Consider the following 27,306-nt stretch of genomic DNA (forward strand, 5'->3'; position numbering starts at 1 on the left):
CTATCTTTCTTTTATTTCTACTCATCATGTTCTCCTTCTTCTTCTTGTCCTTTCCATTTTTTCCTTCTGTGTTCTACTTTCGCTTTCTGTCTGCATACCCCCCCCCCCCTTCTCTTCCCCTCTCTCTCTGTCCATTATTGTCCTCTCTCTTTTCTCCTTTCATGTACAAGGAACTTTGAAGGTCAACTCCTTTACTAGCAAGGCAAATACCCATAGCACGAAACACATTACATTACTAACAGTTAAAGAGGTATCTTGAATAATTCAAATTTAGTGAACATCTGACACAAATTTGTCATGACATATCTGAATATCTTTCAGCATATGAAAATCTCTTCTCTCCGACAAAAAAAACAAAACAAAACAAAATCTTTTACAGAGATAAACAAGTACAGGCACATCATATAATCTCTTCTTCTTCATGAATTTCCACACTGCAAAACTCGTGTTATTTAAAGGACAAGTCAACCCCAACAAAAAGTTGATTTGAAGAAAAAGAGAAAAATCCAACAAGCTTAACACTGAAAATTACATCAAAATCGGATGTAAAATAAGAAAGTTATGACGTTTTAAAGTTTCGCTTAATTTCACAAAACAGTTATATGCACGTCCTGGCTGGTATGCAAATGAGGAGACTATGACGTCATCCACTCACTATTTCTTTTGTATTTTATTATATGAAATATTCTTATTTTCTCCTCATTGTCAAGTGATACAACAATTAATTCATCCATGAACATGTGGAATTAGCATTGTTTAAACCCATATGGTTCAGTCAAGTTGGTCCTTATTGTCAAATCTATAAAAAATGAAATATTGTATAATTCAAACAATAAAAAACAAAAGAAATATTGAGTGATGGACATCATCGACTGACTCACCTAGTTGTGCATATCACTGTTTTGTGAAAACTAAGCGAAACTTTAAAATGTCATAGCTTTCATATTTTACATCCAATTTTGATGAAATTTTCAGCACTATGCTAGTTTGATTTTTCTCTATTTATTCAAGTCAGCATTTTCCTGGGGTGGACTTGACCTTTAAATATCTAGGAAACGCCAAAGAAGTGATGAAAGACACCAGTTTGCAAGGTTGTAATCAAATGACTCAATCACTGGTAGGAGGCTCGAGCAGTATTCCACGACTCCTTCAGTTGGCATTTGTACAGTGACTCGACTCAACCTGAACCGTTAAATGACTGGACTCGACTCAAAATTTAGTGACTCATTACAACCCCTGCCAGTTTGGCTTTGGACTAACACCAGATACTTAAACACCAGTCAGTGTTATAAACATTGGTTTGATTCTAAACTGGTTGTGTTACTTCTCTGGTGTTTTCCTAGATACCACATTGGTGTAAAGTTAACACCAGCAATTTTGCAGTATATAGAGCAGAATGAAATGGTATACACCAATCCAGAGTTGTTTACACTTACACCATGGATTGGGTGTACATTCTAACTGCAGAAGCAACTTACAAATGTCACTTGCACAAAGCAAGGAAAGAAAGCAATTTAATGTCAATTTCTCTTATAAGTCCGTATAAATTTATCTTTTCTTCAGGCTCAAATCTGTATATACAGTCTGTGTTAAGGTACATTGTAAATATCAAAATAGTTTCATGTCTGTATACAGTATACCAGTAAGTTGAAGAGTGCATGCACCATAATATATTCATCCCGATCTGAAAAAGAACAAGGGGGGAGTAGGGAATGGCTGTTTTACACATCAATTCTTTTTCATTCTTTAACTCCTGCGCAATGAACCACTTCGTGTATATTACCCTCCCCCCATCCTTATTTTTAAGCAAAGAGTAGAAGTTACTCCAACTGACATTTTTGTAATATTATTTTAACAAGATGATTTGATTGTCAGCAAACAAAATTAGTAGTATGCACAAATCATGTTATCTCCTGGTAGATGAGGATATCTTTAAAATGATGTCGGTTTTCCTGTTTGGTCATTAGTAATTACAATTTGCAATACTTGCTTTTTTGTGTGTGTGTAAATCCACCTGTTGGTACTTAACTGTAAAACTCACAACAAACATGTCCATTGTTACGGTTTCTGGCAATGAGTTGATTCATTAAAGTACATATGAGATACACATTCAGTTTGGCATATATTATGTGGGATAGAATAAGAACATTCAAGAGTTAGAGAAGGGCAAAGGGAGAGAGAAAGGGGTGGGGTAGATTGAAAAATGGAAAGGGGGACCAATAAAATAATACAAGATAGAAATAGAGGATAGTGAGATAGGGAAAGAAAAAAAAGGGAAGATAGAGAGAGAGAAAAAGAGAGAGGGGAAGAAAAGAATGTCAGAAAAGGGAACAGAGAGAAAGGGGAAGAAAAAATAATGAAACAAAAGGAAAAGCAAAAACAATATAAGAGGGGAAGAAAAAAGAATGAAAGAGGGAGGGTGGGGGGAAAGAAAAGGGAAGACTCAGTGAGAGAGAGAGAGAAAGGAGTCTATAAAGTGAAAGAAAGTAAGACAGACAGAACAAAGAAAGACAGAGCTAAAAGTAAAAATGAAATAAGTAATTCATAATAGCAATTACCATATCAAATTCTTTCTCATCTCATAAGACACAAGGTAAGGTAAGCTCTTGAATATTCATTACTTTCCAAAATGACCTCAAACTTATCATTCATACTTTACAAGGCTTTTCACCTAAGAAATGCCCAAAAGAAAATCTGGTGTTTAACCAGGCAACAAATACTAGTAAATTCAGGTATTCCAGCTGTTACAAAGTGCAATGTGTACTGTAATGTGATCATTCAATACCAGAGCAAAAGTATATATATTTTTTGTACCTATAATTCATTATAATTTATCCATCAAAAATTGCTATCTTCGCACAAAAGAGCAGGCTATGGAATTATGTTCAAAATGCAAGGAGTTGAAATTATATTTGCATGCAACTGTAATGTAAGTTCATTTTTCAGAAGCAAGTGATATCAAAATAACGGTGGAATGTGTGTGAAAAATAAACATGAAAAAACATATAATTTGCTTCATAGCAACAACGTACGGAAACACATTTTTTTGTGCACATTTTTATCCATTCATTATAACTGTGTCCATAACCACTTCCACTACTCATTACCCAAGTTCAAAGTTTGGCTTTATTTTGAACTTCCTACTTTTCACTGTTCTGTGTCTAGCTTTAATTCTTATCACTTTAATGCCAGAAAAATATTCTTTTCGATAACACCTGGGGTCCTGTATCAGAGAATTACTATGGTAACTTTGCTATGATTGCAACTACTATGGTAAAAGGGCTCACTCACAATTAATGTTTCCATGGTAATTACAATAATGCCAAAGTTACCATAATTGTAAGTCTTTATGACACAGGCCTCTGAACTGTTCCACTCCAACAATCTTTTTAATTTTTTCCATTCTACTGTGGTATGTACCCATGGTAACGGAATTACAAGAAAATTAAGCCCTTTTCACAGGTCAAATATGTCTTGTAAATGCAACCATATACCAATACTGAATTTTATGGCAGGTTTTGTTTAAGTGAAAGCTCCGTTTGACCCAAGGATTTTGGTATCCTGAATAATTGGTTGAATTCTTCTGTTTAAACACAAAGTGAGGTGATCATATTCCTCATATGGTGTATCACATTGGAACTTAAGCATGCCCTTTAGTCCCACTTAACTAGCACTTAAAAAACAACTTTTCTTAAGTCTCACAAAACTTGCTCTATGACTGGCTCCCTTAACTAGCACTTAGACATGACTTCAAGTCTCATTAAAGTTCTCTTTGTAACACAGCCCCTAGAACTTCATTTCCCTTTCATTTTCTTGACTTCCCACCCTTTCCCCACCGCTTACCGGACTTCCACTTGCCCTTACCCCTCCCCCTACCCCGCCCCGATCCTTTACCCCCCTTCCCCCCACCGGTGAACTTCCTTGGAGTCTTTTCCCCTCCTGAGGTATTGAACTGATTCTTGAAATCGATCAAGCAAGGTGGGTTCTGCTTCAAGCTTTTGAAGGCTTTGATGGGGGAATCACTGAAGGGAACTCCCGGTCGCAGGACCCTGTCGTCACCATCAATGTCCTCGTCATCATCATCATCATCGTCGTCGTCATCGTCAGAGTCCACAAGGAAGTCATCGAGGGCGCTAGGTGAGTTGGGACCGCTTTCCTCATCAGAAGAAAGGACTGTAGTTCTCTCCGCTCTCAGGTGTGACGTTGACGTTGCCTCTCTACCATTAATATTCAATGCATTTTTAGCTAGAATGGAACAAATAAATAAAATTGAATCATATTCAAACATGAATCTGAGAACGATGAACGAAGTAGAGACCGTCATCATAGGCAAGAGAATCAGCTCCTTCTCACATTCTAATCCCTAAATCTCCAACATGTAATAAACTTTAACATTGCATTGAATGGGGACTTTTTTTTTTTTTTTTTTTTCCTGTGTTCTTTTGAGAAGTTGGGGGGTGAAATCGCCCCTACGGCCCTACCCCCCTTGCAATTGTTTCCCTGATCAGTAATCTTTAGTAAATAAGAGGTCAAATGCTGACTGAAATAAATAATGCTGGGAATGGTGTATCTGAGAAGGGGTCTATCTGCTATATTACTCAAAATAATAAAAAACATGATATCTAATGGCTGAAATGACCCGAGACTGTGACAGTTGATACATGTATGACATCATTTGCATTCTTTTGCTTGTAACTCACCGGATAACAGGTGTGGAATAGCAACACTTATTCTATTTTCATTGAATTTGAATTGACAGAATGCGAGGTATTTCTGATCACTCATACCAATTATCCATTAACTACTAATCATCAAAACCTTTAACAATACTTCGCTGGCACCCAGGCCTTTTATCAAGTATAATATTTCCCCCAGGTTTTAAGACATCTTTAAATCTGTCGTGATTCTTTTAAAATACAAATGAAATTAAATCAATAATTTCTTTCCTAAATATAACAAATGAAGTTTAAAAATCAAGGTATTTTAAACTATGGCCAAATTGGCATAATTAACAAAAAAAGGAAAAAGACATGGAGTCATGCCCAGTTAATGGCATTTGCACACAAAAATGGAGATCACCAAACAATAAAAACATGGTGACACAAAGCCAGACACAAATGTACACCATAAAAAAGGGTAAATTGCCAATTTCGTCCACTGCCAGCTCGTCTACTCGCCACATGGTCTACTTTCATTTAGTCTAATGCCATTCCGCCATCAAGATTTCGTCTAACAACCATTTGGTCCAATAACCATTTGGTCAAAATAATCATCATTTTGTCTATAACCATTTCATCTCATAACCAGTTGGTCTAATATCCATTCCTTTTTCATTCATTTTGCACAATTAACACTTAGACAAAATGGTATATGGACTAAATGGCTATTGGACCAACTGGTTATTAGACTAAATGGTGAGAGGACGAATTGGCAATTAGACCATGTGGATAGTGGACAAACTGATGGTAGACTGAATGATAGTGGAGTTGGCAATTGGATGATTTGGCATTAGACGAATTGGAAATAAACCTACAAAAAGGCCCATAAACATGCCCAAATGTCATGCATAAACCATGCCAAATAGCAGGAAATCGAAATAGACGGAAATCAAGACGAGAACACTATAATCACATACAAAGAACAAGGGAATGAACAGTCCAAATCAAATGCAGTGGCTTTTAAATGTTGGGTTTGAAATCACAGATAATGAAGATTTCATGTTGCATGCTTAAAGGGGAATCAAACCTCAGTAAAACAAAAAAGCAGGAAGGAGAAAATTAGGAGAAACAGAAAGGAGAAGATTTGAAGCAAAATGTGACAATGAATAAAAAACTTTTTATGTATCACGAAATGAGATCGCCCAGACAATTTAAGCCTCACATTGGCAACTTGACAAGTAGATTGTGACAAGTGGAAAAGGAAAATTCTCCCATTTGTCGCGTACATAACCAGGATTTTTTGGTTTTCTCCTAAACCCCTTTTCTCTCTGAGCCAAAATTGTGATATAACATGTATGGCATAATGTTATTGTTACATGTCCTCATGAAAGTGTAATTATGAGGCGGCCTAATTCTGAGTATCACATTTGGAAAAAAATACATTTCATTCATTTTTCAATTGAAACAAGTGGAATGGTTGCTCCTACCCTGCATCACAATGGCATTACTAATATGGCCAATTTGAAATCCCAATAGGTTCAAAACATCCTTCCTATTTCTCCAATCATGTTCATTAGTACACCTATTCACTTCTCTGAATTTTCTTCTTCTTCTTCCTTTTATTAACTCATTGGAGACTGATGATTTCATCATTAAGACTACATATACAGTGCGTCCCACAAAAAAGGAAACCCGTTTTCAGATATAAATTTCACAGTTATTAAACATGTTTTTACTATGAATTTGATACTTATGGTAAGAGTGGAATCTCATCTTTAATTTGAGACCAACAGCTTAGGTCATTCACGCAGAACAGAATACAAACAATAAATATTGAGGCCTATCGGAAACGATTTGCACAGAAACTCACGTGTTATTCTGAACCCACTCTCATTTCAGGGATCAGTGAGAAAACTTAACAAAAAATACAAAAGAAATGCTAATGAACCAATCGTTGTTTTAGCACGGTTGTTGTATAACGCAATAATCTTGTCCAATTTTTCTGCGCAAACTGATTTTGACATTAAAATTTCCAACTCGTCTTGCTCATTAATGCGGGGAGTGTTTGGGACATATTAGGTATCAAAATGTAGACAAATAATTGAATTGTATGATGATGTAAATGAAATATCATAATTAATTTGCCTATGAAGAAATAAGATGTGGGAATCCCAGTTTCCTTTTTTCTGGGACGCACTGTATAAGCAGGTTCAGTCTCAAGCGGATTAAAACATCTTTCCACTTGGGTTGGATTCCCCTTTAAATTGAGAAAAGCCCAGTAGTCAACACAAGCTTTTGTCACTGCATTCCATATTTTTGCTTGATGGTATGGTTTATAATAAAAATTTGTTCAAATGATTTGAAACTGGGGGGTATTTAAAATAAAACATGATCTCAATCTAAAGACAACAAGTGTGAATTCAGCCATCTAGTCAGGCAAGATTGCATTACCTGACCAAACTCAATGAAACAGTGCCCATAAAATCTTCATAGGCCTTTGTTTCAATTACCATTTCAGGACAATTGTGACTTGGGGACAAGGTGTTCTTTTGTGATAGACATGCATGGAACAGACAACAGTCAACATGCAAACACAAGACAACTTGAACACCAGAATTAATCTAACCATTAGGTGTCGGTTATCCCCCCTGACTAAGGATCTCTTTAAGTCCGCCTCTCTGCATCTTCTCCTTCTAACGCACCTCTGGTTCCTTGTACAGCAGCGTTTCCCCTCCTGGAAAGGGACAACCCTGCCGTTGATGATTCCGTGGTGGTAGATGACGTCTGCCTTCTGGTTGATGACGTTGAGGTGCTTACCGCACTGGGGACTGCATCACTAGCGTTTTCGTCGAGGGCAGCAGACTGTCTGGTGTTTCTGGACGGGGTACTGGAGGATTCGACCAGGGAGTTGTTGGATGCTTCCATGGAGTCCAGTTCATTCTGAACGTGTGTTCGGTAGTGGGCCTTTAGGACAAACTTGCTGCAGATGAAGCACTTCTCAACTTCTCCAGGGTCCGAGTCGTCGTCATCACTCTCTGTGGTATGGCTGGAGGTACTGTGATGAATAGAGGGAATGAATGTCAAAAAGATATAGTCATCAAACCATGCTTACCACTTGAATATAAAGATTAAGATAATGGTGGTGGTAGCGGGGGTGGTGGTGGTGGCATTGATGATAATAATAGATGGGATTTGTAATGCGCAAAATAATGATGATGCTGATGATGATGGTAGTGATGACGATGAGGATGATGATGAAAATAATGGTGATGATGATGATGGTGGTGGTGGTGGTGGTAGTAGTGATGAGGATGATGATCATGATGATGATGGCATGATGGTTTGGAAAACAGAGCTAGGTAAGAAGATGATGATTGTTATGCATGATGATATTGATTAAAGGCAAGACTGAAAACAAATGAATAAAAAAAATTTACCAATGCTGGTACTCTAAATTTTTACATAAACTTTTGACACAAATTTACACAATTAATCCTCACGTTTTAGATTGCAACTTGGCCCTTTTGGATGATGGATGGTTGCGATTTGGTTGCCTTGAAGATGACGAGGAGGGGCCAGGACCGGTGACTGTAATCTCGTTTCGGCGTACCATATCCATGACTACATTATCAAAATGGCTCATACTTCCCACACTGGAAGTAGGGCTATCGCTTGTATTTTCAGAGCTTGGGAATGTGCGTTTTCTGTAAAGGGAAAATAATGATAGTAATATTTTACTATTAATCGGTATCTAATACATTGGAAAGACATTTCTAAGTGCTTTACTGATATAACATTACTCTAGTCATCAGATCCTGACTTGCCTGCACACAACCCTGCACACAATGGCCCGTATTCTTAAGTCAGGTTTAACTAAGACCATTGTCTAACTCTGAGCTAAAATTATGGGAAGCCAAAAGTGTCAAAATTTATATTAAGTTGTATGTTTCTTATGTTTACTGTGCTCTTTCCTGATTCATTGATGGTGAAGACAATTATCTATTTAAACTTCCTAGACAATTATGAATGATATGAGAGCCAAATGAGCTGAAATATGATATCTCTACTGTTAGTGATTTCTGTAACAATTGGCTATCCATACTTTAACCACAACTTTAAACCTGAGTTTAAGTTAAACCCGACTTTAATGCCAATGTGTGCACTTTTTCCATTCCCTACTGAGCACTCCAAAGATAATTTTAAAACGCTAGTACTAACAGGCATACTTCATAGGCTTTTGTATCCTACCGGATAGCCATTTAACATCAGGGTGGAAAGTGGTATGGAGTCATGTGGATGGACACCTTGCTAAAGAAAACTAGGCTTGCAGGGGGACTCAAACACAATCCTTTGATCACAAGGCGAGAGTCAGAGCCACTACACCACTATGCTCCCAAACGAAAGTGAATTTAAAAAGGTTTCTTTTGAAATGATGAATTGATCCTCTTATGGAACTGTAAACAGATATAAGCAGTTAGCCACATACAAAATTTTAACAACCCAGTAATGATAACCCTGCACATGAACCTAGACTTATATACTTTCATGAAACCAGCCCTTAGCTTTCTCCTGAAAACAGCATGGCAATTTCAGATGATCATATATATTTCAAACATTTCCACCATCCATCCACTTACCTGACATTTTGTTTCCTCACTGGTCTGGGAGCCTCCTGAGCTTCTCCAGAGACAATCACGTCATCGTTGTCACCTTCGTTGTCTCCCTCGTTGTCCCCCTCGTCCTCCGATGATGTCCTATCCAGCATCTCCATCTTGGCCACTATTCGGTCGCGTGGACTGGAAGGCCTGGGAGCAGGTAATGGTCTAGGTCTTCTGACTGGCTCTGGCCTTGCTGGTTCTAATATCAGAGATTTCATATTACAGCATTAAATAGTGTTTCCCACCAATGGAATGCTCCCCAGGGAGTGGAGATTGGGCTTCACCATGTACTGGTCTTACCAGAATCTGATGTCAGGGTTGATAATAGACCTGTAATCACTGAGAACTCGTACCTTGTCACGATTAATGCATTATAAAAGTGGAATGTTTTTATCAATAGTTTCCCCTCCTCAAAATGTCATATAATGACAATAACCTCTCCCCAAAACTGCCAAATTTGTATGAGCAACTGCTAATAACGTGCTACAGAAGAGAGAGAGACTCTTTTGCACCAGTGCTGGTGGAAATCATCCAATCTGATGGATAGAGCAAACAAACTAAATCCATCAGGTATTGATATGATAAATCAAGAAGTATGTCATAATTCAAATAGTCGGTTTTCACTGAATTATATGTTCTGAGCTACTCAAATGTAAGAATTTCAGTAGCATATAACAGCATTCAGTGAAATCACCAACATGAAATAATCCTCAGGTCAATGAAAGCTCATCTGTATTTGCACAATGATTGATAAATCAACATGGATTTTGACAAAGGATTCTTAACAGCATGCAGTCAAAATTTATGTCTCTGCCATTGCCAGATCTAGAAGATATCACACAACTAGTTTCTAAAAGTTCAATAAAATTTCCTTGGTGACATTGACCTCATGACCCCAAATCCCATCAGATCAATGCACTCTGATATCCACACTTGGACCAAGACTTAACTTCATCCATCATCTGGTTCTTTTGTTATCGCAAGAATGGAAGTTGGACAGACTTAAGATCCGACAACCCAAACACACAATGCCTCCATCCACAGTCTTCGGACGCATCGGTTTGCATGCATTACATACCTGCATTCTCCACCGGTCCATTGCATTCTGCTGCGTGGACCTCTATAACCGTCATGGCAAAGGTGACCCCACAGAGAGGACACTGCACACCTTCTGCTTCAACCTCATCACCATCCTGGACGACATCGTCATCCTGTCTGTTTTCTTCATCTTGTCCAGCTGGTCCAACGCCCTCACCGAGGTCTTCGTCGCTCTGGCCACCTCCTTCATCAAGGATGTTGGCATCCATGTCGGGTATGGGGGAATTTGAACCAAGGCTAACAGCTGCTTCATTGGAGTTCTGGCAATAGACAATGGCATCTAACAAAATTAGCCACATGTAATAGAGTATGCCAACGTGTAACTGTTTCTGTGGCCAGCCATTTTCTCCTTTATCTAATTTCTTCATATGGAGAATTGGAATTTGTTATCAACACAAAATATCAAGAATTCAAATACTTCATAAACAGAATCATTCGAGTTCATAACAAACGGCAATTCTGGAATTAAGAAAATGGCTTGCCATAACTTATATACATTGGCAAAACTGGCTAAACCATTCAGGTGCAACATCCCCTTTAGATACATCATCATGAGGCCGTAGTATAAGGTGAGATGAATTTAAGATGATACAACATAAAATTACATGGCAAGAAAATGAAGTGATTGGCTATTTCCTTACATGGGTGAAGAATACAAAACTTACTTCAATCCCATATTCCTGGAATAAGAATAAATTGATAAGATAAATAAGATAAAGAATGATGTAGAAATTATGAAGAGAAAGAATTCATTGCTCTCAATGTCTTCATCAGCAAAACGCTACAAAAAATATATCACATGTTAACAGAAAGTACTTGCCTGTACTTCTGAAACGTGCTCAGGTTGTTCCTCATGATGCTCATCCTCCTCCTCCCTTGAGTCGTTTCCACCTCCGGTGTCATCTATTCTTGGAGTTAAACGTTCCCTTTCGCTATTTTCCACAGCACCATTCATTTGATTCTGTTCAAGACTAGAATTGTTTTCTTGTGCATCAGTTTCTTCACCATCACTTTCAGCATTGTTTGATTCATCAAGCCTATTCACATTGCTACTGCCCACATCACCAATGCCGTTTTCCTCTGGATGTGAATCCCTTAATCGCTTTGCTTTGTAATGCTCTAGTCTTTCTTCCTCAAAGCTATGAGCTGGTCCATAAAGTGAGCTGGAAGCAAGTTTTGAGGATGCAGAAACTGCATCACTGTTGCCACCCCTCTCAGCTTGGTTTGTGGACGTTGGACAAGATCTTGATTGATCAGCTACAGAATCCGCACCTGTCCTTAAGGTAGGCATTACAGAGGCAGTTGCTTCGCGATGATTGTCAACTCTGGACATTGAATGTCTTGCACTATTATCAGGCACTGTCGAAGATACCCCTGAAGCACTCTCTGCAACAATGGCTGCATGCGTCCTTGCATCATTGTCTACCCTGAGCCGTGGGGACGATGGCTGAGGGCTTTCCATTTTGTCCCTATTAGTCTGCACAGTTCGAGGTGAGCAATGCCCAACCTGCCTTGGGGCACCACTGGACGGTCTCACAAGCCCCCTACTGGACTTCCCACCAAATACCGGAGACCTTAAGGAACTGCTGGACTGAGATTCTGTTGGGGTGCACCTTCTTGGTGACACTGTTGCAGTCAAAGGAGTCCTGGGTGTCGTGTTTCCTGGAACCACCTCTACATCGGCATCACTATCATCTGAACCTGATAATCTTCTCCTTGCCTCTCTCTTTCCAGTCATATCAGATTTACTTAGCCACTCTGCAGTTGATTTCTTCTGTACAGGAGAAACCTTAATGACAAGAGTTCTTGAACTTGATACTTCATCAGTGGTTTTCAAACTAACTGATCCTGCAGTCCTGACATTGTTCTGGACACCCGAAGACCCACTGTTTGACCTTGTCCACTCCACCTTTGGCTTAAATCCTGCAGGCCTAGCTTCTGCCTGTTGATTTCCAGGCACTACTCTCACTGTATTCACACTAGTGTTATTCTGAAAGACTTTGTTTAGGTGCCCAAGCTCATTTCTCAAAGGCTTTACCAGATTTGCCTGGTTGGCCGCTTCAGGATTATTTTCCTGGCTGTTGCCTGCATCCTCCTCCTCGGATGACAAGTGCCACTGGAAGACTTTCTGGCCACGCTTCTTATGGACGATTGTGTCCTTGACGTTTGGTCCGACTACAACAGGCTTTCCCATTTCCACCCTGTGTTTCTGTTTAGCTTGTGCCTTCAGGAGACGGACCTTATACTGGTAGAACAGTCGCAGGATCACAGCGGTATAAGCGTTTGGTCGGACTCCAGCTGGTCTCAGGAATGGACTCTTGTAATTAGGCTGTGGAAAAAAAACCAAGAAGTTTGTTTACAATGCATGTGTACTTATAAAATGAGTCTATGCCATGAGACGTGTAAATCCGACTTCCTTTATGTGTGACCTTCCTAAAATAATGTCATGATTCATCTTTGCTTTCTACCTCATATGAAAGGTGAGATGTTCTTAAATCAATTTAAGGAAGATCCCACATTTCGGGGGATAGACACACATGTTTCATAGAACCGCCTTTCTGCTTCTGATAAGTAACATACAATGTATCAATTTTAATTTATTGATGTTGCTGTTGTAATGCAGCATAAAATGTTATCAAATAAAAGAAAACAAATATCACACAGCAGGTGCATGAAAAAACCTAGTATCTAAAATAATAAAATAGAATATTCAAAGGTGTGACGAAAAAATGACCACCATAATACTGTGTCCAAAGGGACAGTCATCCCTTTGAGATGGTGTTGTGGTTTTATTTTGATTTGTTAAGTCACATCGTTCCCTCTTTTTTTTTGGGGGGGGGGGGGTGGGATAGATGATAATAATTATATTGGATGGCTTTATTTCATGAAATACCAGAAATAGTCCACTCGTTAGGGCCAATATAATATAAAATATTGGAATATTTCTGGTATTCCATTCTGAGCTATCCAATATTATATAAACATCACTTTTTTTGTAAATAATTTTTTTGGCAAATAACTTACCTTTCTATACAGCAGAAGGAAGAACCACCACAAATGGAGAAAAGGGAAAAGGGAGAAAAAAGGTTATATAGGTTAGTGAAAGGGAGATTGCATTTAACACCTAGTTCAGATATGATAAAATAAAGCTCAGAAAAGCTTGTAAGTGTTCGGAGTGCCTGTGAGACATGCTGTACTACTTTAAATGCTAATAAAAATGGATTTGCTTCAGAAAAAGATATCCAGTTGTGCAAGTAAACTTGTGAATAATGATACCAGTGTGTTACGACTTGTAACATGATATATAATGATAAATTATCCTACCATGGAGCCTTTTTTTTTCTCTGATGGTTAACCAAAATTACCCGTTTCCAAAAAACGTTGAACAGTTTTCAAAGTAAATGTAATGGCCCATATTCTGAAGTTAAATTTAAATGAGGCCAGGGACTGACTCTGAGCTAAAATTATGGGAATCGGAAAGTGTCAAAACTTTGTTTACAGGACACGTTTCTTATGTCTACTGTATATTTCCTCATGCTTTGATGGTGCAAACTAAATCAGATATTATTCCCAGACAATTTGACAAATGAGCTGATTAACTGAACCTGAACTGTGAGAGATTTGTATCACATTTTGGTATCCATATATAACCCACAACTTTAGACCAGAGTTGTGAATGTTTCTGTCTTACCTCTTATCGACAAGCGGTACCCCAGCATTGCCTTGGAACCTATCAGGGAAATCAATGAAACCTGCATCTTGCGAGGGTGGTGCGCTGCTGGACTCATCGTCGTCAACCCTGACTTCCAAATCGACCTCTGACAGGTCTGAGTCTGATTCCTGGGCAAGCCTTGGGGCTTTGGTCTTGTTGCTGTTGGTCCTGGGTTCAGATCCATCTTCGCCGTTTCGTTTCCTCTTCCGCAAACTCAGCCTGGTCCGCCTTGACTCCATGTTGGAACTGCCACTACATAAAATCACATGAAATATCCTCTACGTGGTGTCTATTCATGAAATTTATATTAGTGTTTGCAATCAATGTCTTTTTGACTGATGTTTACATAACTCCAAAAAAGGAGTGAATTAATTTTACAAACTCCAACATGGGTGGTTTTTAAACAGATAACAACATGCTTGTACCCCTCCCCGTTCTAAGCTGAATGCTCGATTGACCTAATATCCAAGTTTCATGAACTAGGTCCATACACTTTCTAATTTATGCTGTCATTTCAAAAACTGAGATTTGATGTTGACGCCGCTGTCGGAAAAGCGGCGCCTATAGTCTCACTCTGCTATGCAGGTGAGACAAAAATCACCCAACTTCCCCTGTCTAACCCGCCCTCACCAAAATCATGTCTGCCATCATGACTTACCCTCTATCTTCCTCTTGACTGTGTGTAGATTCAGGCTGATGCTGTTGGGAAAAGAAAAATATATGATGGAGAAATGATGAAAGGTCATGAAATCAACTAACAACAGGAAAAAGTGGACAATGGTGTGTGAGTTTGTGGGCATAATTAGCTTTAACAGACATATACCAATGGAAATTATACCAAATTGAAATTAGACTATGTAGCAGTTGCAGATACCTTACATCATATCTTTGGTAGGATATCTTTACTTCTTATAGATGGTTAAATGAGCATACCAAATGGAAACATGACCAAATGGGAATAGATCAAATGGAATTAGAACAAGAGGGAGTGACCAGTTTCTTACCTCATACCCCTTGTAGGATCTCTGACTATCCACAAACAGTTCTTGAGAGAGCGGGTCCTGGTCTTCCATCACGTCAAAGATATCGATGCTTCCATCCTGCGATACTGTGTTTGGATCCTCCAGAGGGCAGACCTTAGCAATGGCCTTCTCACTGGATTGGGTGGGGCGACTGCTAGATGAGTGGGGTGGCTGCCCAGCCGTTATCTCCTGTCAGAAAATTCAGTTATACAAAATTAATGGTCACATGGATCAACGACATCAACAATCTGAGATTTTTAGCACTTGATGATGGGAAATTCAACTCAAGGATTTATCAAAATGTAATTCATAAATGAGTTGATGACTATCATTTAAGTTATCACAGAATTCACTAAGCTTTTAACTTATAGGAATACTAACACTTATATTTCTGCTAGAAGCAGAACCATGACAAAATTCATGGTATTCATTAGAGGCTGTAATCCTTTTGTTGGAAATAAGCAAAAAACTGACAAATGGCATAAAAGTTACTATTAAGGTATAAATGCCTTCTAAATACAACTTCCTTTGAATTCTTGATTCTGCTAGGCTGCTGAGTATTGTTATCACCATGATTGATAGTTAACTTTGCTCGGTCAAGATACCATTAAAGGAACTTTTATGCGGTGGGGTTCTAACTGAACTGAATCTAACAAGGACAGTTGAGAAATTGGCACCTTGTATTGGGCCAGTTTTATAGAACTTGTAATAATAACAAATTTGCATGAACAGTTTAAAGCCACTGAAATCCTTCAATCTGATTGGCTGATAGTAGATTTGTTATAGATGTTGTGCATTTATTATTAAAAAATCTTTATGAAATGGTCCCCAGGTCTAACAAAACTAAACAATCAATACCCAGTTCAAGAAAACAAAATTGATAACATCTCACCTCATCGTCCGACTGCAACAAGATGGAAGAGCCTACAGATGAATCATCATTATCATCATCTCCATTTCCAACCTCATCGACATCTTCCACCTCCCGGCCGCTAACCTCCCCTGCCATGCCCCTCTCATCATTCTCCCTGTTACTGATATCAGTGATGTCGCTTTCCCCTGAATCGCTGCTTTCACTATCATTGTTTTCGTTTGATGCGTCGCGTCTCCCGCTCGTCTGGGCTTGCGCCTCGCCGTGGAGGGCCAACCCCACTTCCTCGGGCCCTGAAGAGCTCTGGTCACTATCTCCTCCAATGCCGTTGTTGGTCTGTACCCTGTCCTCTCCCTCACTTTCACCACTGCTGAGGATATCATCACTGGTTGAGTTGGTTACCGATGTGACTTGCATCTCCTGGCGACTAAGCTCAATGGCTCTCTGTTGAAGTAGGGGAGATAAATGATAACATGTTAAATATATATCCTAAAAGTTTTTCCACAAATTCTCACATACAGTCATTGTATAGCCCATGAAACTACAAATTCTGTCAAGTTTTGATAATTACACAATTAGATGTTTAAATTATTACAAATTCCTACAAATGAGTTTCTATTTCAGCCAAGTATGTTCAGTCAAAAACAAGATTTTTACTTTTATTCTTATTTACATTATATAAAATATTTATATTAATATTTGTCTGTTACAATTACTTTTATCTTCTTCTACTCCAAACATAAGGAACATTTGAGCATCAAATGTTATTGAATAGCAAAATTAAGGAGAAAACACAAAGCTCTTAAAAAATTAAGGCTTGAAAATACAATTTCTTTATTAAACTTTCAAATATGACCAAGACAGCAACTCGGGTCAGTCTAAACTTATTTCTCATTAGAATCTCAAGGTATAATTTAAGGGCCTGCATTTTGAAATCTAGTTTAATTAACTGGTCATGTTCTAACTCTGAGCTAACATTATGGGTAGCCGAAAATGTCAACATTTGTTTACAATTGTAAGATTCTTATGATGTTTACTGTGTTCTTTCTTACACTAGTTCTTCCTCACTGCTTTAATGGTGAAGAAATATTTGACAGTTATCATTCCTGACAAATTAAATAAAACCTGTACTGGTAGAAATTAGTGTCACAATTTGCTACCCATTATTAATTCCAAACTGCAGACTAGAGTTTAAATTAAGTTCAGAATAAGGGCCAATGTGTTTTAATTGACAGTATTGTAATGCTTACCTGAAATTCTTCCTCCTCTTGTTTTCTTACTGCAATATGAAATAAAAAGAATATTAAAGTGTCAGACATATATGTGATGAAAGTATATAGCCATATACTGTAAATAAATCTGACAAATACACAGTACATCAGGTACACTGTTTGATTGATAGTTTCCAACTGATTCCCATAAGGACAATTTCAGTATTAATATTAAGCTCATCTCTAAATATTTACATTCCTATAAATATCATATCAATATTTACTAACAAGTGTGTACAACACAAGGGGCCTGTTGCATAAAACTTTTTACCTGAGAAAACTCTGGTAAAAACTGAAAACTAAGGTTAGTCTGATTTCTGCTATTGACTTTAACACAGGGCAAAAACTCCGGTAAAAACAACCTGAGTTTTTTCAGGTAAAAAGTTTTGTGCAATGGGCCCAAGATATGACTCTGATTCCTGACCCAGTTTTCTTACACCATCACAGATACCAAAGAATGATTTCCTGCCAGATCTCTAATTTCTATAAAGATGAGGTACTCTACAAGCTTTTGAATGTCTATGACCCCAATTATTCATCATAATATCACATTAGATCAGGGGGCCATTTAAAAAATGTTAACGTAAATTCTGCATGACTTAACGCATGACTCGTGACCCTTTCTTGGACTAAATTATATATGTATATCCCTGGGCCAGTTGCATAAAAGAAAACTCTGGCAAAGTTTTTGCCATAGTTTTTTTTTCTGTGTTAGTGTCAATGGCATAATTTGTTCGCCAGAATTTTTGTTGATTTGCCAGAATTTTTTTTTTATGGCAGAAGTTTAATGCAGCTTTGTAGCTGATTTTTTGTTTTAATTTTTTTTTGTCTTTTCTGTTTCTTAAAACCAGTAATTGCATTTCAAACTTGATCTAAAATGGAATTCTGTTTTGACATAGAAAATGTACAAAGAAAAACCGTGAATTTTGTTTCACACAGGCAAATTTGATGAATTTTCACATGAAAAATAAAGAACCAAATCTGATTTTCCACTTTCATTTCCCAGTGAACGAAAATCACTGCCGTCCCTAGACTTAGCACCCACAAACACAATCCAGTTGTGCGCAAAGCTGTGCGTACCCTTACGAACAGCTTTATGAAACACCATCCTTTGACCCATAACACAAAGCTTAGCGATCATCGTAGAACATTTTTTGTACGATTGATTGCATTGACTACAATGAACAATAAATTGTCAAAATCAAGCATACCATTTATTGCTAATCTCTGTGTTAAGGACCCGGGTCACATTGTTGATAATGCTGCAGTGGATAGCCAAAAATTTCATTGTAAATCTTCAAGTGTGTTGAGAACAAAAGTGAATTTTTCAATTCATTTTCTACCAACACAGATGAACTTTCATCATCGTACTTTCGGTAACTTTGTAAAGAATGAAAACAATGAGCTCACTTTTTTGTTCTTCCTCTTCTTGTTGTCTTCGAAGCAGCTCTCTGTTGCTTGGACGGCTGACCCGGTGGTTATCTGTGCTGGTGGTACTGCTACTCACCATGCCCATACACTCCACCTAAAAACAAATCACAAATTGGAATTATATGTCTAACCATAGAGGAACGATGTCTCTCTTTTATAGGAGACCCATGACAGTTTCTCTATTTCCTAAAAGCTAGCAATCAAACATAGAATGTGATGAGAAAGGAAAAAAAATGTGCTGAAAATTTGGATACCAATCCCAGTACAGTATCTGGTGCTGTTCCTGAATAAAACCCATACCGTAAGTTGGCAACACAGTGAAGATCATCACCTACAAAGGCAAATTTGCAACTATTTTGTAGAATTACAGGTATTATTTTTTCATTGATTTTGACTTGTTATATCCATTATATCCATTCTTTTTTTTCTTCAAAATATGACAGTGGACAGAGAATCAATGACGGTTACCAGTTTGAGCCAAAAAAAAATGATTTTAATCTCATGGAACTGTACTTCTATGGCTTAAAGGCAACATGCCACATTGATGGACATTAGCTCATGTCCTGAGTGCATCAAACAGAACCTTATCTACTTGCCTCATCTTCATCTCCATTCTCTTGCCTCCGGTGAGAGGTCTCTTTGCTGCCGTCTCTTCGATTCCTTTCCCTCTCTGTGGGATCCCAGGAAGAGCATCCTTCCCTATCCTGCTCCGTAGGCTGGTTACTCGTATCGGCAAACGTCAGAGCGACAGGCTTACGATGGATCCGCTTCTTTCCCATGATAGATGCTGAAAAAATACAAAATAAGACCCAAAAAATGAAATTTAGACAACATATTAATGCTAAGCTGTTTAAACCTTGCATCTCAAAATTCATATACTTGGAGGGCTAGAATAAGATCTAATTTAGAAATATGGCAAAAGAAACTCAAAGTGTCCGTACACGGTTTCACATTTCCCGTAGAGAACCCTTGCCACTTGTCATAACTAAGAAATCAAGCCTTTTCAGAGCTTTCCTCAGACTCAGAATATTCAAATGTTGGGACACAAAGGTGGGGTGACTGCCTTGTCCTGTGATTTGAGAAGTGAAAAAAATAGAGAAAAGCGAAAGAATGGGGAAAGGGGAGAGAAAGATGAAGAAAGATGAAAGAACAAAGTTTATTTTTAAAAAAGAGTTGAGACTCTTGAGTCATTTGACTACGCGAGTGAGAGAACACTGATCGCACAAATGGTTTTTACCAATTATGATGTCATTGTTGTTGTTTTATTTTGCACGGCGCATCATTCAGCGGTGAATATTTACCCCTGCATACTTCGGGGGTGTTGCAAGAAATTATTTGATATCAATCGCAAATATTCTGTTGCAATTTTACAACTGATTGATCACTTTTAACTATAGCAAATCAGATTACACTCCTTGTTTCATGGAGCAGATTAGCAATCAATCGCAAGTTTACAATTAATTGCACGGCATATGCTTCATTTCGGGAACGAAAATAGACTTGCAATTGATCGCAAGTGTCTTGCAACGCCCCATTAGTGGTAAACGAACCAATAGCTTTGACTAGTCTGGCATTCAGAGTGCCATAGAATTTTATTATTTTTCTGAGTTCTGATTAAATAAACCAAAGTCTATGGATAATCGCTTCATTCTGAATGATATTCTACAGAATAAAGCCAAATTTTTGTGTATTCCACTTTTCCATCATAATTAGGGCTGGATTGCCTGGATATAATTTTAAACCATCCCCATGGCCATGTACTTTTTTTTTTCAATGATAGCAGGGGGTACAATGGGACTGTTTCCTTAGATTTTTCAAAGAAAGCTGAATTTCATTGGTCTTTGGGAGTTTGGTTGGAGGAGTTTAAATTCAACATTATTTAACAAGGTTTCTTTTGTTTTCTTTCTCCATACGGCATTGTATGACTTGAAAAAGGCATCGTACGATTCATGATATTTAACGGCCGATCAAAGTTTTTTTTTTTTTTAAATCTAAATTGGCACTGCTCATGATAATGTCGCCCTCTATACGCATCTTGTAGCTAGGCTACGATAATAAAGACAGAAAGATGGCGACAATAACAGACTGTGAGTATTTGCTCCTCTAGTTTTAATATTTTCATGTATTTATGCGTAATTGTAATACAAAAGCAAACAATTTTTGGCCAAAAGTTGCAAAACAATAATGTAGCCCATGTACATAAGTTTGGGCTCAAAACCCTAAAGAAAACAAGTATTTTGGAGCAACATTATTGTTGCCCAATTCGTTGGTACGTGTAGAGCAAACAATGGCATCCCGTCCCTGGCTCTGTGGAGAGTAAGCCTACGTTAGTAGAATGATTTTTACTCTCTAGGAGCCTCCAGGCTACCCTAGTGCGATCAATCAGAATCATGCATGCCATGGAATGGACTTTGTATTTTGTTAATTTTATTCTATTTTTTTATTACTATTACTAGTAGGCCTACTACAAAACTTCAAAGGAAAAAACTGAAACTGAACAAAGAAAAGACTGCATTCATGATTGCAGCATCTACTAAGCATCACCAGCAGCTACAAGATGTTCAGCTTTTTATAAGATTGATGAACATACTACTATTAAATTTTCACCGTCTGTTCACATTCTGGGTGCTACTTTTGATAAATGTATGAATATGTTGGAACATGTGTCTAATCTGTCTAAATCAGTTAATTTCCATTTACTTAATATTAGTAGAATTAGAAAGTTTGTTAATAAAGATTCCTGTCATGCAGCTGTAAGATCACTAGTCCTATCACGTTCAGATTATTGTAACTCACTTCTCAATGGCATATCACTTAAAGACCTTAGCTCTCTTCAACTCCTTCAAAATAAAGCAGCAAAGCCTATACACTGTAAATCAAAGTTTTACCATGTCTCTCCTCTTATAAATAATCTCCACTGGCTCCATGTTAATGATCGTATCAAACATAAGACCTTACATGTAACTCTAACTTATAAATGTGTTAACAATCAAGCCCCAACCTATAATAGCTGACCTTCTCTTTGCACACTCATTCAAATACAACATTCGGCCACTAAGTAATACCCTTGTTGTATCTCGTATTGCTAAACAAATAGGTGATACTGGGCCTAGGCCTTTTCTACCATGTCTACCGTTGCAGACCAAAAGCTTCGGTCTCTGTTATGTTGGTTGTTCCGCTGAACTCTGTTGGCTCCACTCACCAAATACAGAGACTGAAGTTCTACCTTGATCTGTACAGGGACTCAGTGGCCATATGTTTATGTATTAAGTTCGGATAAAACAGAAGTGAAGTTGCGCGACAGCCGAAGTAAGTCACAGTGTTTTTCTCCTTTTAAGTTTATTTTTCCCCGTTTGGTGTGTTTCAGGCCAAAACGGAATAATTATCTTTATTTTGGTCCAGTTCTTTTTATATATTTTTATGAAATAGAGACAAAAATCGATGAGCCCCATCGGTGGGATTTTGCATTGTTAACCCCCTAATGGTTGCTTGCATGATAGCGAGCCGTCTGTGTACGAGGAGAATTTTTTTTTTTTTTTAATGTTAAAAAACTCGTCGAAACAGACGGCTGCCAGCTGTCTACCGTTGCCCCTATAAAACATGGAACTCCTTGCCACCTTCACTAAAGTCAGACTTCCCCAACACTTTCCTCATTTAAGAAATGTCTAAAAACTTACCTATTATTCTAATTTTTCTGTACGGTTTCCATATAATGTTCATAACTTTGTAGACTCTAACATTAGTTATTATTCTTATGTTTCATAGATTTCATGCACTCAACTCTCAAGGGTTCATTACATGCCACCGCGCACAGAAAAATCAAGCCATAGAAGTCGTGTATTGTGGACACCAGAACTTCTGCCATTTTCTGGCAGAAGTGGGAACCTAGCACGTGCGACCCACTAGTTAGGAATCCACTGCCAAACGCGGTTCATGGTGCGAGGTTAGTATACTAAATTACTAACCTCGCAATACGTGTGAGTGCATTAGTAAATGATTTTTACTCTCTAGATTAGTAGAAGCCTCCTGGCTAGGTCACATTAACTGTTATACTTATACCCAGTTGTTGTGTGTCCGGACGATCAGCTTTAGAAAGTCATTTGGAAAAATTTACAAGCGAAGTTTCATAAATGTTTAGTAAAAAATGTTAGGAAATATTATAGAGAACAAAATAGAAGATGATTACAACTATTGAATTCATATTTTTAGTGTAATCCAAAGACAAAAAAGAAGGCTTCAAAAATATAAAGTGTCCGGACACCCGACCCCCCATCCTACGGCTACACAGTTTTAGATTTGTTTCTTTCTTTCTTTAATGCGCTTTGTTTGTATCTGATGAAAAGGCACTATAAACGAAGTGTATTATTAATATTATTATCATTAAAATACATGCATGTGTCTCTGCCAAAATTAACGTTAAACATAACAAAATCAAAAATAAAAATCTGGAAAAAAAATGGAAAAAAAATCGAAATAAAAAATGGAGATTTTTTGTGTTTGACCTAACAAAAGTAACAATAACTTACAAAAACTTGGACCGACTTTACTGACCTTTGGACTACGATGAATATCTTCAATCAAAAGCAGTTTGACAATCCCATTATTATTTCAAGTGAATGCCGTAAACATGGTAAAAGTTAAATCTATCAGTCGTCACGGCATTTGGATCTTGGATCATGAATGATCGAGTCAGATTTTCCAATTAAGCATATGCACATTGAAAGATTCGTTTAAGAACCACATCGTCCCTGTATAAATTCGGAGTCCAGAATGGTCGTCCCGCTCACAGAACGTACAAAACATTGTAGGATGGGGGGTCGGGTGTCCGGACACTTTATATTTTTGAAGCCTTCTTTTTTGTCTTTGAATTACACTAAAAATATGAATTCAATAGTTGTAATCATTTTTTTTATTTTGTTCTTTATAATATTTCCTAACATTTTGTACTAAAAATTGATGAAACTTGGCTTGTAAATTTTTCCAAATGACTTTCTAAATTTGATCGTCCGGACACACAACCTGTCCGGACACACAACAACTGGGTATAATTGACAGAGGAGAATACTATCAAAGAGACGTATAGAAAATAATGAAGAATAATTCTCATTTACCCAGGGCAGCCACTAAAGCCGTCTAATGAATTTAAAAACTTTAAAATGTCATAACTTTCTTATAGTTACATCCGATTTTGATGAAATTTTCAGTGTTATATGCTTGTTGGATTTTTCTCTTTTTATTCAAATCAACTTTTTGTTGGGGTGGACTTGTCCTTTAATACAAAAGTCAGATTTGAACATGAAATTCAGAAAATATTATCTTTTCTTTTTCGTGTACTTTTCCTTTTCTGTTCTTCTCCCTTTTTTTTGGGGGGGGGGTGTCTTCATGGGCTCGGTGTAAAAATGGCAGAGGTAAAAATGGCAGAGATAAAAATGGCAGAGGTAAAAATGGCAGAGATAAAAATGGCAGAGGTAAAAATGGCAGAGGTAAAAATGGCAAAGGTAAAAATGGCAGAGGTAAAAATGGCAGAGGTAAAAATGGCAATGGTAAAAATGGCAGAGGTAAAAATGGCAGAGGTAAAAATGGCAAAGGTAAAAATGGCAAAGGTAAAAATGGCGGAGGTAAAAATGGCAGAGGTAAAAATGGCAAAGGTAAAAATGGCAGAGGTAAAAATGGAAGAGGAAAAAAATGGCAGAGGTAAAAATGGCAAAGGTAAAAAATGGCAGAGAACAAATGGCAGGTCCTACACTCCCATTCAATGAAATTGCTATAGAGTTCCCAAGTGATGAGGTCACAAAAAAAACCTCCTTTTTTTCATTTCAGCACTTTATATTTTGGAAGAGCATGATGAAAAGAAAACCCTACTACATTACAAAAATTTGGTGGGAAAACCCATTTTGTCTCAACCAGTTCGTGTAATATCCAGTTCGTCTAATTCCCACTCAAAGTTGTACTGCTGCTCTGTTGAATCGCGTAATGCAGGTGAGACTGCCAGAGGTGCTCCTTTTGTTTGTTCTACTTCTTCGCCTCCTCCTCCGTAAATTCATATTGTGGTATGAACGATGGTGTAATGAGGGGACTAATTTGAGAAGGCCAGATATTGCGTTTTGGGCAGATTTTTTTTATACAAAATTGTGATATTTTGACATGATATCCAGAGAATATCATATTTCACTCTTCTCTCTATATTTTTTGTTGTGGTCTGTACGTCACTGTGAACAGGATTCTTTGCGGCAGTAGTGTGAAGAGTAAAAAAAAAATCGAGGGGCGCAGTATAACACATGTGCTAAAAGCAAAGCGAGCAAGAAAAACAATCATCTTTTCATGAGAATCTTACTTTGAGCTATTTTTTACATTATATTCATTAAAAAAATCATATCCCACACATTTCCTTTGCTGTTATTTCCTCCTTTTTTACTTCTTGTTCATAGAACTTTTTGGGGACTTGCCCCCCCCCCCCCCCCCCCATGGCCTAACCCTTCCACACGCAGTGCTGTGCGGTTGGGGTCCGGGGCGGAGCCCCTGGAACTTCTTGATATAAAAGCTATTTTAACCCTGCAGATTGCCGCTATTTTAATTAATCAAATCGCGGGCATAAACAGCTATAGCTTTTACACAACTTATTTATTCAACCCAGTTGCGTAATGAACCAAATATTTTGAGGGGGTAAAACAAAGCAATCATTTGGGAAAAATTTGTTAACAGTCACCAGCAAGCAAAGCGAGCTGGAAAAAAAATGCCTATTGAAATCAAACTATATTTATGTGATATATTTTCCATCATATTCAGCAAATAACACATTTCATTGTTTCCATTAAATTACCCAATGTATAATGTAATAAATTTTATTTCATTATACATTGGGTAATTTACTTTATTTCCACCTGGGTGTGGCACCAAGACCCCCCCCCCCCCCGCGCCAGTGATTGAACGGGGGACGTTATAGAGCCATTTGAAAGTTATAAATGAAGAGCCCGTACTGTGTGGGGTAGGGGGCAAAGCCCCGGTAGCTTATTTGCATAAAATTTATCAAGCTTATGTTGTATGCAGTCCATCTTTCTTCCCGCACTTTTATTCAATCATTGGCAGCCCGGTCGTGTTAATTTTTTTCTTGTCCCTTTTCTTTTTTTTCCTTAGCTTAATTTTGACTACTTTATCTTCGTTTCCCGCTATTGTTTGCCATTTCGTTATCTTTTTGATTTAGTTCCCACCGTGCTATTGCATTATGTAGGTCTATTTCAGAATGATTCGTTCTTTATCAAATGTTCTTTTTTCGCACATTTTCGCGCTTTCCTTCCTTTTTCATTAAAAAAGTTTTTTTTTCTTGTTTTCTTTTCCCTTTCCTTTTCCTCCTTTTCTTTTCCCCTTTCCCTTTCTTTTTCCCTTCTTTTCGCGTTTTTCTTTTATTTTCCCGGTGAATAAATCCACCAGGGGGCAGCTTGCCCCCCACCTGTTACGCCGCTGACACACACACCATTTTTACTTTCTAAAACTAGTTTAGTATAGATTCAGGAAACCAGTTTAGGAGATCGCTTTGCGAGCACCCCCCCCCCCTTTGAAAGTGCACCTCACTCCTCCCCTTTGAAAGTGATAACCCTCGGGGGGGGGGCTTGTCAAATTTATTTTGGACAAATTACTTTAAATTTTGGGTATAACTTTTTTTGTCAAATTATTTTTGGGACGAAATGACCTTGCAAATGTGCCCCCCCCCCCTTATTTTAAAAAATCCTGAATCAGCCTCTGATCCCCGCTACTTTTGGGGAGGGATTTTCGTCCATGCATTCAAGTAATTCTCTCGACCACGCCTTCCCGGGCCCGCCATCGGCCATCTTTTTCATGAGTTCGTTGCGATTTGCCAATGTTGGGATTGCAATCCTGTTTTTGCGATTTACCTGTTTCCTGATAAATATCTATCCATGGGGTCAGAAAATGTGTGTGACTGAATGTGAAAGACTGAATGAATTTTCGAACTGCCCTGCGATGCAAAGCGCGGAATATTCTCGAATGCGCAGTGCATGCATGCATGTTTTCCCTTTTGGGGTTCAATTTACTACGGGAGCCCAAATATTTCCTCCATGGGCCCTGTAACACAAAGGTTAGCAATTAATCGCTAAATGAAACAGCCTCTCACGATCATCTTTCTATGCACATTTTGTTCAGTAAACTGACTGGGAACTGGGAACCAATTAGAATTGTTGTTTTGAAAAATCGCTAACACTCGTGTTAGGGGGCCATGGTTGAAAACAAGTGAATTTCTTGTCGATATTAACGTGAAGATAGAGCCTTGTAACTTTTGTCAGGCGAATTACATGCAATTTATTATCATTATAAGCCTATATTAACCTCTGCCATTTTTGCCTCTGCTATTTTTACCTCTGCCATTTTTTACCTCTGCCATTTTTGCCTCTGCCATTTTTACCTCTGCCATTTTTACCTCTGCCATTTTTACCTCTGCCATTTTTCCCTCTGCCATTTTTACCACTGCCATGTTTACCTCTGCCATTTTTGCCTCTACCATTTTTACCTCTGCCATTTTTACCTCTGCCATTTTTGCCTCTGCCATTTTTACCTCTGCCATTTTTACCTCT

The 27,306-nt window shown here is 37.9% G+C and overlaps 2 protein-coding genes across 2 annotated transcripts; both read right to left on the bottom strand.

Annotated features, from left to right (window-relative positions):
- Nucleotides 1–251: 251 nt before the first annotated feature.
- On the bottom strand, nt 252–13,180 carry LOC135156206 (serine-rich adhesin for platelets-like). The gene is made up of 7 exons (XM_064107891.1): nt 13,160–13,180; nt 11,235–12,743; nt 10,395–10,674; nt 9,296–9,515; nt 8,159–8,362; nt 7,361–7,713; nt 252–4,245 (listed from the first exon to the last, which is right to left on the bottom strand). The coding sequence occupies exons 1-7, from the start codon at nt 13,178–13,180 to the stop codon at nt 3,806–3,808; spliced, it is 3,027 nt and encodes a 1,008-aa protein (XP_063963961.1). The 3' UTR covers nt 252–3,805.
- LOC129272492 (dentin sialophosphoprotein-like) lies at nt 12,976–23,440 on the bottom strand. The gene is made up of 9 exons (XM_064107483.1): nt 23,273–23,440; nt 19,318–19,508; nt 18,701–18,815; nt 17,270–17,298; nt 16,041–16,463; nt 15,131–15,337; nt 14,785–14,825; nt 14,106–14,378; nt 12,976–13,442 (listed from the first exon to the last, which is right to left on the bottom strand). The coding sequence occupies exons 2-9, from the start codon at nt 19,498–19,500 to the stop codon at nt 13,388–13,390; spliced, it is 1,326 nt and encodes a 441-aa protein (XP_063963553.1). The 5' UTR covers nt 19,501–19,508; nt 23,273–23,440; the 3' UTR covers nt 12,976–13,387.
- Between the last annotated feature and the right edge of the window lie 3,866 nt (nt 23,441–27,306).

The sequence above is a fragment of the Lytechinus pictus genome, chromosome 12 (assembly GCF_037042905.1).
Source record: "Lytechinus pictus isolate F3 Inbred chromosome 12, Lp3.0, whole genome shotgun sequence".
Lineage (NCBI taxonomy): Eukaryota > Metazoa > Echinodermata > Echinoidea > Temnopleuroida > Toxopneustidae > Lytechinus > Lytechinus pictus.

What these genes read in the sequence shown, in the direction of transcription:
- LOC135156206 (XM_064107891.1), bottom strand. Translation starts at nt 13,180, where the DNA reads ATGACTGTCCCTTTGGACACA. An exon ending in AGCACGTTTCAGAAGTACAG is followed by an intron (nt 10,675 to 11,234) that starts GCAAGTACTTTC and finishes GTCTATTGCCAG; the next exon opens with AACTCCAATGAAGCAGCTGT. An exon ending in TGCTGTACAAGGAACCAGAG is followed by an intron (nt 4,246 to 7,360) that starts GTGCGTTAGAAG and finishes GTTCCATTCTAG; the next exon opens with CTAAAAATGCATTGAATATT.
- LOC129272492 (XM_064107483.1), bottom strand. Translation starts at nt 19,500, where the DNA reads ATGGGAAAGAAGCGGATCCATCGTAAGCCTGTCGCTCTGACGTTTGCC. An exon ending in TGTTGCAGTCGGACGATGAG is followed by an intron (nt 15,338 to 16,040) that starts GTGAGATGTTAT and finishes ATTTTCTGACAG; the next exon opens with GAGATAACGGCTGGGCAGCC. An exon ending in GTACCGCTTGTCGATAAGAG is followed by an intron (nt 13,443 to 14,105) that starts GTAAGACAGAAA and finishes TCTGCTGTATAG; the next exon opens with AAAGGTAAGTTATTTGCCAA.